General features: G+C 42.5%; 3 protein-coding genes across 3 annotated transcripts in view; 1 reads left to right on the forward strand and 2 right to left on the reverse strand.

The window, feature by feature from the left end:
* The window catches only part of uvrag (UV radiation resistance associated gene), a 249,468-nt gene that overhangs the window by 25,978 nt on the left and 211,862 nt on the right, over window positions 1-11,628 (reverse strand). The gene's annotated exons all lie outside the window — the stretch shown is intronic.
* Window positions 797-4,708, reverse strand: LOC306831653 (uncharacterized protein). The gene is made up of 7 exons (XM_079355847.1): window positions 4,588-4,708; window positions 4,152-4,230; window positions 3,253-4,064; window positions 2,612-2,954; window positions 2,456-2,516; window positions 1,178-1,424; window positions 797-1,076 (listed from the first exon to the last, which is right to left on the reverse strand). Exons 2-7 carry the CDS (start codon window positions 4,194-4,196, stop codon window positions 818-820), a joined length of 1,767 nt encoding a protein of 588 aa, XP_079211973.1. The 5' UTR covers window positions 4,197-4,230; window positions 4,588-4,708; the 3' UTR covers window positions 797-817.
* Window positions 6,185-10,531, forward strand: thap12a (THAP domain containing 12a). Its single transcript, XM_079355364.1, has 5 exons — window positions 6,185-6,453; window positions 7,193-7,310; window positions 7,519-7,617; window positions 8,014-8,050; window positions 8,384-10,531. Exons 1-5 carry the CDS (start codon window positions 6,368-6,370, stop codon window positions 10,201-10,203), a joined length of 2,160 nt encoding a protein of 719 aa, XP_079211490.1. The 5' UTR covers window positions 6,185-6,367; the 3' UTR covers window positions 10,204-10,531.

The following is an 11,628-nucleotide window of genomic DNA, read 5'->3' on the forward strand; positions in this document are numbered from 1 at the left end:
AATCTCAGAACTAACTGATCCCTTGGTTCTCAACATGTATGGCCTCAGGACCCCCAACCAGGGGCGTGGCCCCACCAGAAATCTGATTGGCTACACCAAAATCAAAGATTGGCTAATAGTTGCCTCATCCGATTTTTAAGTTTAACTCAACTTTTCTGGCGTTTCTTAAAATCAGCTGGTTCTTTTTATTTTAATGTTTATTGTAAATGGATGTTTTGAATTCTTTATTTTTCCCATGAATGATTTCTGTAGCCAATAAAAATCCTTTTGCATGTTCACAGGAGTTTGCGTGCAATATGGAGTAAATCTAAAATGTGAATTGGCTCATCAGTGAGTCCTGAAGGGTAAAGGCTAAGATTTGTTTGTCAAAAAGCTTTTAAGCAAATTATTAGTGGGGATCGAAAGGGCCCAGAAAGTCCATACCACCCCTGCTCCATTGTATCAGCCTTAACTGCCTTTATTTTTCTCCATTTTTGACCTGAAAAGAAAAATCACATCTCATTGTTCCTCTTCTGCTTAGAAAGCTCAAACCTCTGTAGATATTTACAAAGATGTCTTTAAAACCAGCAAAAAAAAAAGTAACAATTTAAAACAATTTTCTTTTATTGCAGTGTTGAGGCAACACATGTCAAAGTTATATTAGAATGAACAGCGTTATTAAAATTATTTATTATACATTCAGACCAGAAAACAGAGAATCTCTTCAAAGGCTGATAATGACATTAAAATAAAACCACGTTCAAACACGACAGTATAAAGTGTCCACGAGCTCCAGTCCTGTACATTTATAAAGGATTCTTTTAGAACAGTTCTGACTTCACAGCTGGTCGGGCACGTCTTCCAGCAGTGCCGGGTTCTTCCTGAAGATGTAGGCGTTTGGATCATCGTCCAGCTGCGCCAGCCCGGCCAGAGACGACACGCAGGGGTCGTGATCCTGCAGCATGGCGGGCAGGTGAGACGACTTCCGCTCGATGCGACAGGATCGACGCACCGGGGTTAGAAACTTCAGATCTTTAATGCAGCTCTTCTTCCTGGATCTGCTCAAGCCGACTTCTCCTTCGATTGTTTTCTTCACACTGAAACAAAAGTTAAAAAAAATAAAAGGGTAAATAAACAAGCGACCAATTCGAGGTTTCCTCATGAAACATTCGACTAAGAGGCGAGTGGAAGGACTGACCTCTGCAGGTACGGCGTGGTCTTCACGCTGTACTTCACTACCGATGCGTCATCCTTGTTCGGCGTCGCCTCCATCGCACCTTCATCGTCCATCTCCACTTCCTCTTCATCCTTCATTTGCTCAACCTTCGGCGGCTCGCCGACGTCCTCAGGCTCGTCATCCTTCAGATCCTCTTCTTTACATTCTTTGCCTTCATTGCCGTTTTCAGCGTCACCCTCTCTGCACACGTCTGTCGTCCGGGACTCTTCTAAAGAGAGCAGGGAGGGAAAAAGAGTGTTTGTGTGCATGTACAGTATCGAAAGCATGAAGTGCAGGTCCTGCTTTTGTCAACTTTAAAAACTTTGTGTGGGTGGTTTCCCTGACTCGTCTTCTTTTATATTGTCGCCTTTGTGAAGCAGCTTCATTTAAAAACAGAAGATGCTGATCAGACAGTCCCTCTTCTCTGAACTCAGCTGCTCGTCACTTTGTTGATCCTGTAGATCAAACTCACTCCGAGATGTTTAGTCACCTGGACATGAATGAGAGAGAACGCTGGAGGCATTTTTCATCCTTCAAACAGGATCAAGACGTTCGGTTAGTTTTCTAAATCAAGTCTTCTAGATCTTTGTAGAAACTGTTCAAACTATGCTCGTTTCTGTTTGTTCACACACTTTTTTTTTAAACATTTATTTGTGTGCCTTTATTGTGGAGACAGGACAGAGGGTAGAGTTTAACACCAGGGAGAGAGAGAGACAGGGGATTGACATGCATGTCACATTCGGCCGCCTGCATTGAGGACTACAGCCTCCGTACATGGGACGCTCGCACCAACCGCTGTGCCACCGGCGCCCCAACACTGACTTTTTAAACACCCGTCCTTATTCATTAGATGATATACGTGTGCTTTCTCTCTCTGCAGCTTGTTTAAAAAAAAAAAAGACTGATGATCTGAAGATGTTTGTGAAAGCTTCAGTATTTTTAGACACTCTTAGTTATGACTATTAAAGACGATCATTTTAAGACGTGGCGTCAACTTTTTGACAATCACAAAAAGGGGCTAATGCCATAATAAATTGAGGTTGTTGTTTTTTAATTTAGCCACATTAAAAAATGCTTAATTCCACCTGCCTTCTTTTTCCATCTCTGCATATTTCAAACTGTTTCTATGCCATCAGCCTCTGGTTAATGAGGGCTCATTTTCTCAGCAGATGGTTGTTGTTGGACCACATGTGGCTCGTTTTTCAAACTTCAGGAACAGACCTACAGTGCAGCGTTGAAGTCAGACGCGTGTGAACTCACCATCACTGCATCCTGAGGGCGTGGCCATGGCCTCCAAAGCGTCGCACAGGTTCACAACAATCTGTCAGGGTGAAAACACAGACGCGAGAGCATCTTTAGCAGCTGTGGAAGGCGACACTTTAAAATGCAGTGAGAGAAGAACAGCCGTGTCCTTACGTCATCCACGCCGTCCTGCTGGCCAAAAAACGCATCATCAGAGTTTTCCAGCAAGTCCAGCGTCGTGTTCACGACCGCTGGAGTCTGGCTGTGTGAGTCCACCGCTGCTCTCCAGGTATCTGCCCGGAGATCAGCAGCAGGGACCGGCTTCTCTGCGTCCAGAACAGGCTCAGGATCAACGCTGCTTGCTTGAGCCGGCCGAGTCTTAACGAGAGACTGACTCTGAGGTTTAGACCCACGGTCAGGTTTCACAGAGACTCTGGTTTTCGGTTGTGCTGCTGCCGTCATGGCCGGTCTCTTGAACGTCTTGCCCTTGGAAGCCTTCCACTTTTCAAGTTTAGCTCTGCAGAGGACAGAAGAGCAAACATGAATTTGAATGCAAAGGTTGTCAAATTCGACACACACAAAAAAAAAACCCCAGTGGGATCGAAAAATCACTGGAGCTTGAAAAACACAACCTTCAAATCATCACTTGTATTTTTAACCAAACGCTGCCACACTGTAACAGTGTGCAGAAGTTTGCCTGATTTTTCAGGTCATCAACATTGGGTGCCTGTGACTCATATTTGTTGCTGTGGCATCAATATTGTTTTTTAAATAGATTTGTATCAAAGTTTTTAAATCTGGTAAACTGAAGTTACCTTCTCTCCTCAGCACTCTCCACGTTTAATCTGTACTGACTGATGGTGCTCGTGACAGGAGGTTTGCTGACCTTCCTGTCCGGCACTGAAACCTTCGGCTTTGAGTTCAGACTCCCGCTGGCCTTGATGGGAGCCACTTTCATGTTTCTGGTGCTGGTACTGGTCTGAGTTGCTGGGACGGTTCTGACAGGAGGCCGAGCAGAGTGGAATCCGGCAGGAGGACGGCTGGTGACGGGGCGTTTGGACACCTCAGCAGGTTTCTCGGACACTGACTTGGACCTTATAGGTGCAGGCTTGTGTGTGCCTAGCGCGTCAGTCACAGACTTGGACCTGATTTTAGTCACATGTTCAACCCTTTGGATCTCTGTTTTTGATGCTGACGGTTTGGGATCTGCCCCGCCCACAGCGACGCTCGACTTCCAAATGGATCCGATTTTCGACTGGACAATCCTGCCTTTGTACGTCCCAGGAGCAGGTTTGGATGACGTCACTGCAGCTGGAGGCTTTGCAGCTCCTGCCACCATCTTTTTGTGTTTTACAGCCTGTTCAGAGAGGAAGGTCTGGCTGTGTGTTTGACGTTGTCTGACCTCAGTAACTGGAGCTCCTTTCACATTTCTCGGCACGGTCTTCTTCACAGCCTGACCAGAAGTTGACCTTGTTTCTGCTGGTTTTTCTTTGGCTTTAAGCGGAACACTTTTGGCCAGGGTCTCCTCTTTTTTATTGCTTTTCAGTTGAAAGGGAGGAGCCGAAATTTTCTCCCTTTTAGAAATCATCTTGCTTCCAAGTGTCGGCTGAGCATTTTCCTTGTTTTCCTAAAACAACAAACACAAAAAGGTGGGTTAGTTTGGGGGTAAAAGGTGAGCCTGATTCAGGGTTACAGGTTATTTATACATTCATACCTTCTTTTTGGTGTAGTTTCTTGTTGAAACTGTGACGATGTCCATGGTAAAGCCTCAACCAGGTTAATAAATGAGACTTCTAGATGGTAAACAGAAGAATACATCAGCGTGACTGAATAAAACAGGTTAAACACGTAATACGCGCTGGGCTTAAACTTGAATTGACCCTCGTGTGACACAGTAGTTTTAGCAAACACGTTATAGCATTTGATACATTAAAATAAATCACATTTCAATGCAAATTATTTAGTTTCCAAGTGTTTGTCAGTAAAGTTAACCTCGTTCGGGAATGTTTATCCAAAAACATTCATTCATATCATTACACGTTAGTCCATAATTAACCGCTTTGGAAAAAGCCAGTGTCAGGGGTTGTTGTTAGCTATAAACAAACACTGTCCGAGTTTTAAAGTGTAGAAAAGATGAAATGTTCACTTACACTCTCGTCCTTTCCTTGTAGTGTTAAATACGAGGAGAGACTTCTCCTCAACTGAACAGCAACACCTCTGTCTGACTGCCTGACTGCCCAAAAGCGCATTCGATTTGATTTGTCGCGGCTGCACTGCGATTGGTCAATAAAGTATCGCGAGATGTCAAAACCAACCAATAGAGGGGCTTTGTAATTTAGAACGAGAAGTTGCATGTTAGAGCATCAGACGTTTCAAAACAAACCTCGTGTTCTTCTGTTTGAATGTTTGAACCCAAATAGGATTCCTTTAGTACCGGTCCATGCTCAGAGACCGGTCCCCCCAAAACACGCCCAAAGCAGGACGAAACATCACAGCTAATAAAGAATTAGGGTGAGAGTTTCTTCAACATGTAACCAGTCAATGACCTTACTTCTGAGCTTTGTCCTACTATACAGTCTGCCTCTGAGCTTTCTTAATGCTCTTTATTACTGACTACATAAATACACATTATACACACTTATTTGTCACTTATTCTTCTCTGATATGGTCTGTGTATGAAATATAATTCATTTCCAGTTGTTCATTTTGTTTAATGAAACATTGCACAATGACATTTTTACCCATATAAAATCATAAGTTCTATTAATGTGCAGTCCCCTTTCTAAATGAACTGAATGTCAATTACATATTATACAACTGAAGGAAGAAGATAAGGCTCGCACACTTGCTCAAATGCCACAAAAAATATTTTTATTCATCAAAACTTTTCAAACAGCTCTTCTTCCGGTGATAATTTTTATTTTCATTATACAACCTGAACAAATGTAAATGAAATATTATGTATACATATTTGGATTCACATCATTGATTGATTGCCAATTTTCAGTAGTAGGCTATGCTGTATTTTTCCTACCCTACTCTGTCTCTAATTGGCTGCAAGGAATTGAATGAACATTTTTTTTCAAATATGAGCAGCGTTGAACTGTGTAGCTATACTGCACATATTCCTATACAGTATAAAGGACAGGACGGGTTGGCAGTGACTCAGTCTGTAAGGGTTCTGATGTAGGTCTGGTAGCCAGAGAGGTAGCAGATATCTTCCAGAGTACTGCCGAGGTGCCGCTGAGCAAGGCGGCACAGAACTCTGTCTGCTGCTCTCCCTGTGTCGCAGCTCGACTCTGACATCTGTCCAGTAATGCATGCTGTTTGTGCAGCATGTCTCTCAATAGCAGAGAGTGAACCCACTTATAATCTATGTTGCTCCTCTCAATCAATCAATTAATTATATAAAATTATATTATATAAAACTGTGAACACATAAAACATGCTGTAATAATCATTATAACTCTATAAAGCTTTACTAAGGACGTGTGTTTGGTCGAAATCAGTTAAATATGCCTGGGCATGTTTGATTCTGTGGGTATTTGAAAATGCCGCTAAGGATTGTGGGAAATCTAAGCGCGCGATTTGGTTCATGTTTTTGAAAAAAAAAAGTTGTTTGCACGAGGTAGAAAATCTTTTTTTTTTCAAAATAAAATTCAAATAACTACAAAAAAAGAGAAGCAAACTCTGGGCTATTTGTCGGTGGCAGGAAGTAAAGCGTTTACCAAGAAGCTTGCAGATAATAAAATAATCTTTGTATCACAGTTATGCAGTAAAGACGCATGTCATCCACTCAAAAGGTTATTTTTATTTTGAAAATAAAACGGAAGTTAACTTGCTCCTTCACGTGACTTGATAGCTAACGAGCATTAGCATCACAGTTGTGCTTTCTCCGTTTCAACCTGGTTTATACAATAAACAGTTAAAATGCAGAATCAGTGCGCCGTGCCGAACTGCCTCGGCGGAAGATCGGAACCTCAGCCTCTCTTCCGGTTTCCGACTGATCCAGAAAGGTAATAATGCCCGTATGTTATCCTGCATCTCATCCATCAAACACTCAACTCAAAGTTTGACAGATTCAAAATATGAACGCCTTTACAATTGGTTTAACATTTACATCACAGGCAGGACGATGTAAAATATGTCAAAGACAACATGCTGCTGGATTTTACAGCTCATGTGAAAGTTTGTCTGCAGCTCATGAACATGAGTCTTCTGCAGAGTATGTGGAGCAATAAGGACACTTAATCAAATCATTCAATATAAACTTCAGACACTTTATCATCACAGAAGTAAGAGTCGTGTCTGGCCAGGTGCATGCAGTTAAAAAGAGTCGATGACTTTCTTAATATTTTGTAATGAAATACTTCTTTGCTCTCTGTATGAGCTCTTTGGAGTTAAACATGTTTTCTCTATGGCTTGAGTGTGTTAAGTTTTGATAGTATAATTTTCCTTTTACATGTTAAGTCCCTGTTAGATGTGAAACAGCGTAACCTCAAAGATGCATTTCTGTTGATATTTTTTGTGATCATTTCTTTTTGCTCACATTTAAACCTTCCCAGAATCTAAAAGAAAGAATAAGAAAATCAAATAAGATGTGTTGACAATGAGAGCGGAGACTGTTAACAAAATAAAACTCTCAGTTTGTAGCACATTTTAAAGGGACGTCTGAGATCTACCATTTCTGTGTTCTTTTTTTTTTTTTTTTTTTTTTTTTTTTTTTTAACAACCATGGTTTTATTCTCCTTTCAGGTCCAAGAAGTGGGTTGAAAAATGTCAAAGAGAAGATCTGTCAGACAAACCAGCGGAGCAGCTGTACAGACTCTACAGACTCTGTGGGAAACATTTTGAAACATCGATGATTGAGAACGTGAGTTTTCAAAATGTAAACCTTTGACGACTCAGAGAACAGTAGTACAACCTGACTTCATGTTTTCATCAAGTCAAATATTATTTCACTAATTATTCCTTTGATAGAGTTTTGTATGTGGTGCCCCCTGAATGTGTGTGACGATGTTCTCGGTCTTTATAAGGGCTGTGTAAGTGAATATTGTTTGTGTCTTGTTTTTCCTTTTCAGGACGCTCGGAGTGCCGTGTTGAAGGACGACGCCGTGCCGACCATCTTTGCAACGCTGAGTCAACCGAGTAATGGACAGGGGAAGCGCAGCAAAGTGGCGGTGGGTTAAAAGAAATGTGCTTTTTTTGTTTTATTTCAGATTTATTTTTTCTATTAGATTTCCAACAATTCATGGATGATTTGTGAACTTTTTTGTAGTTGGTAAATGTCACATATGATGACTAATTATGACCAGAAAAAAAGTCTATTTTTTTATGATTTCAGCGACCTAAATATGACTCTTTTTGTAAAAGCTAAAAGAATATTTTCGGGTTGTGGATGAAACAGGATGTCTGAAAACGTTGAAAATACTGATCAGATTTTTGTTCAAAATGTTCTGCTCATTTAAAGACTATTCATCTCAAAGATGTATCAAGAAAATGGTTGATAAATGAAAGAACAATAGATGAGCTTGTTGTCTTTATGTCATAATCATTTGTTCTGATTGTTTTTGTAGACCAAAGAAGATGAAACGGCGAGTAAAGGGAGGAAAAGTAAGTACAAAATAAAATGATCAACAAACACGTTTATGGCCCCGTGTCCACCGAGTTCATTTCTGAGCACCAGCGTCTTTTTTTCGATTGTTTTCAATGAATAGAGAATTCTTGCAGCAGCAAAAAAACTGCAGCGCCCAGCGTCTTAACTTTTCAGAAACACACTGTTGTCATCTCCGGCGCTCTTTTCCAAATGTATGATATTCCTCCTTTTTTTTTTTCCACGTATGGATCATGGGCCTGTTACAGGACAATGAGACAATGACTCCCACCTCCAGTTTTTTTTTTTTTTTTTAAAGTGAATTTAATTTCTGTTGTTGTCTCCCTGTATAGAAATGAAAAAGTCTCTGACAGAGTCAGCTAAGGAAGACGTCCAGACGCTCCCAGAGGAGCACGAAAACAAACAGAACCTGAAGTCTTTATTTGAGGTTCTTGTGCTGTTGGGGGGGCAGAGCATTCCTCCAACAGGGCCCGGCGACGACAAACAGGAAAGTCACGGTTCAAGCAACTTTGAGGCGTTGTTAGAATATCGTATGAACTGTGGGGATGAAGTTTTGAAGAAGCGATATGACGAGAATAAAGAGTTCTTCTCCCCGGGGAGGCTCGATCAGCTGACCGAGGTGTGTGAGAAATACATCCACAGCAAGCTGGTGGAGGAAATCAAACTCAACGGCTTCTTCTCATTACTCACTGATGAGCCGGTGCAGATCTCAGGAGAATGGTTCCTCCCCGTCTTCCTCCGTTACGTAGACGAGTCTAACCGCCAGCGGGAGAAATTTGCAGGATTCTTGCCCTTTGAAGGAGAGGGAGAGGCGTTAGCAGAGAAGCTGCTCTCTGAAATGACGGACAAATGGGGCTTAGAACTGGAGCAGTGTCGGGGGCAAGCCCACTCCTGCTCAGGGACGCATTTTAGTAAAATCAAAACCTTCGGTGCGAAGCTGATGGAGCGATATCCCACGGCTGTGCTGTCTCTGAGGTCTACTCGTACATTGAACATGACGTTGGTGAGCGGCATGGCTCTGTCAGGGGTTCAACTTGTCACGTCCACCTTGACGAAGATATACTCGTTCTTCAGTCAGTCCTCTTTGCTGCAGCTCGAGCTGGAGCACGCCATCTCCATCTTCTACCCGGAAAAAGAGGAGACGGCCCAGAGGCTGAAGGAGATATGCAAAACCAACTGGACCGAACGAAATGATGCGTTTGAGGTGGCCTTGGAAATCCTGGAGGCGCTGCTTCTCTGTGTGGACAGCGTGCACGACAACGAGGACATGAGGTGGTGCGATCAAATCACGCACGACGCCTTAGAGATCTCCAAAGCACTCACTGACTTTGAGTTCATCGTGGCGTTGATCGTGCTGAAAAACGTTCTGGCGCTGACTCGAGCGTTTGGGGAGAACTTGCACGGTCAAGCGACGGAAGTGCACTTTGCTGCGACCACCGTGAACGCCGTACTGCACGCTCTCAGAGAAGTGTCAGACAACATGGATGTGTACCACGAGTTCTGGAACGACGAGGCTGTGAACCTCGCTGCCGCCATGGAGATCCCAGTTAAGGTTCCCCGCTCGTTCTTGAGAAAACACCAGCTGGAATCTGGAGGCGTCCGGCCGGAGACGTACTACAAAGAGCACCTGTCGGTTCCTGTGGTGAACCACGTCATCGCCGAACTGAATGAACTCTTCAGTGAGGACCACCTGAAGGCTCTGAGGTGTCTGTCGCTGGTCCCTGCTGCCATAGAGCAGAAAAAGTCCACCGAGCCAGAAGAAGACTGTGTGCAAGTGTTTAAGAACGACATCCCAAACGCAGGAACCCTCTCTGCAGAGCTGCACTGCTGGTGGGTTAAATGGAGCAAAAAGGCCAAAGGTGAGACTCTGCCCTCCAGTCTCCACGAAGCCCTGCAGCTGGCCGACGTGAAGTTCTTCCCCAACATGCTCGCAGTCATGAGACTGATCGGCGTTCTTCCCACGTTGGCGTTGGAGGAGGCGCGTGATGTGGCCTACAAGCACTTCCGGCTGTACTTGGAGAGCACGCCTGACAAGTTCAAATCAAAGAGTCTCGCTCTGCTGAACATGAACTCTGATGTCGTGTTTGATTTGGACGCTATGGTTGAGCTCTACATGCAGACGTTCCCCGACAAAGAGGAGGTGTCGGAGTAAATGGTGACGTGCTCATTAAGTGTTAAACACACTTCCTAATTTAGGTCAGAGAATAGTTGAAATTGAGCACAGTGTATTCGAGTGGAGGGGAAGAATTTCATTTGCCGTTATTGTTGTGATGAACTGTGTAATGTTTACGACTGAATGACTAAAATACTGCCAACAACATATTCAATGCTAACAGATTGATAAGGTTGTAAATGATTCCTCAAGATGCTAATCAAGTGTTAGCTTTTTTTGTTGCTCCCCATCCCTGTTCCAAAACAATATCCGGATGGTGATTCATAAAGTATTTGTCATCGATTAAAATTATGTTGTTGTTTTTAAAGTCTGATCTCAGTCTTATCTTTCTCTTCACAAGTGATCGTACAGTGCTGCAGGAGTAAACTTCACTTTTATACTTAATAAAGAACTTTATTGTTAGTTTCAAAATAAGAGGGGAAGAACAGAAATAAGAACGGTGTCACCTCGAGGTTGAGCTTCATCTGACAAACGTATCGACTTAAAGGCCCCACACACACGGAGAGAACACACACCAGCCATACTGTAGTTCAAACAGGTATTTTCATTATAAATAGCTTTATGTATTTATAGATAGACCTACATCTGCGTACGTGTACATTCGCACGTTAAATGATGTCCATCACGACCTGTATTGACTTATATATCTAGACAGTCATGCTGCTCTGTGTGCCCTTGAATTGCACCCCGGGGACAAATAAAGTTTTCTGAATTGAATTGAATCATGACAAAAGATGAAGTTCTGGACTACAGGAGTCAGTTACTGTCTCTCCAATCAAGGCATGAAAAACCCAGTGCATTCACTGTTGAATGTTTCTTTTGTTGAAGTATCAGTCCAGTTAAAGCTGATGTAATCTTTTTCTAAGTAAAGATGTGTAACTGTCTCAGTCTGTGGCACTCTGAAAATAACTGTGAAATTAAACGCTCTTGTCTTCCATTTCTTAGAATAAAATGTTATTGCTCAAATGAACACACATTGCAGACACACTGTCTGGAGGACAGTCGAGCAAACTAATCAGGGGAAGGGAAGAGGTTTAATTAATCGAATAGTTTTTGTAGACATCAGAACTCCTGCTGAATTAAGACGAGTGAAAAGGTTTAACTCCATTGGTCCTACATGTGTTGCTGTGGTTCGTAATGCTGTAGCACACCTGATTCATCAATGATGAACAGCTTTAAACTTAACAGTAACTCTAGCACCACCATCAGGACCATTGGCCCGCAAAGCCAGTTTCAAACTTCTCATATAGGATTGGACCCAATGTGAATTGATTTCTTGCTCTTTGTTTTAGCACTGTTAGCCATTGTGTACAAGTGAGAGGATTCTGTCTGCTTTTCTCTGTATAAAAAACAAACAAACAACTTATTTCCGTACAGAATGATTTCAAAGATATTTCATCCACA

Source organism: Symphodus melops (assembly GCF_947650265.1).
Source record: "Symphodus melops genome assembly, chromosome: 11".
Classification (NCBI taxonomy): domain Eukaryota; kingdom Metazoa; phylum Chordata; class Actinopteri; order Labriformes; family Labridae; genus Symphodus; species Symphodus melops.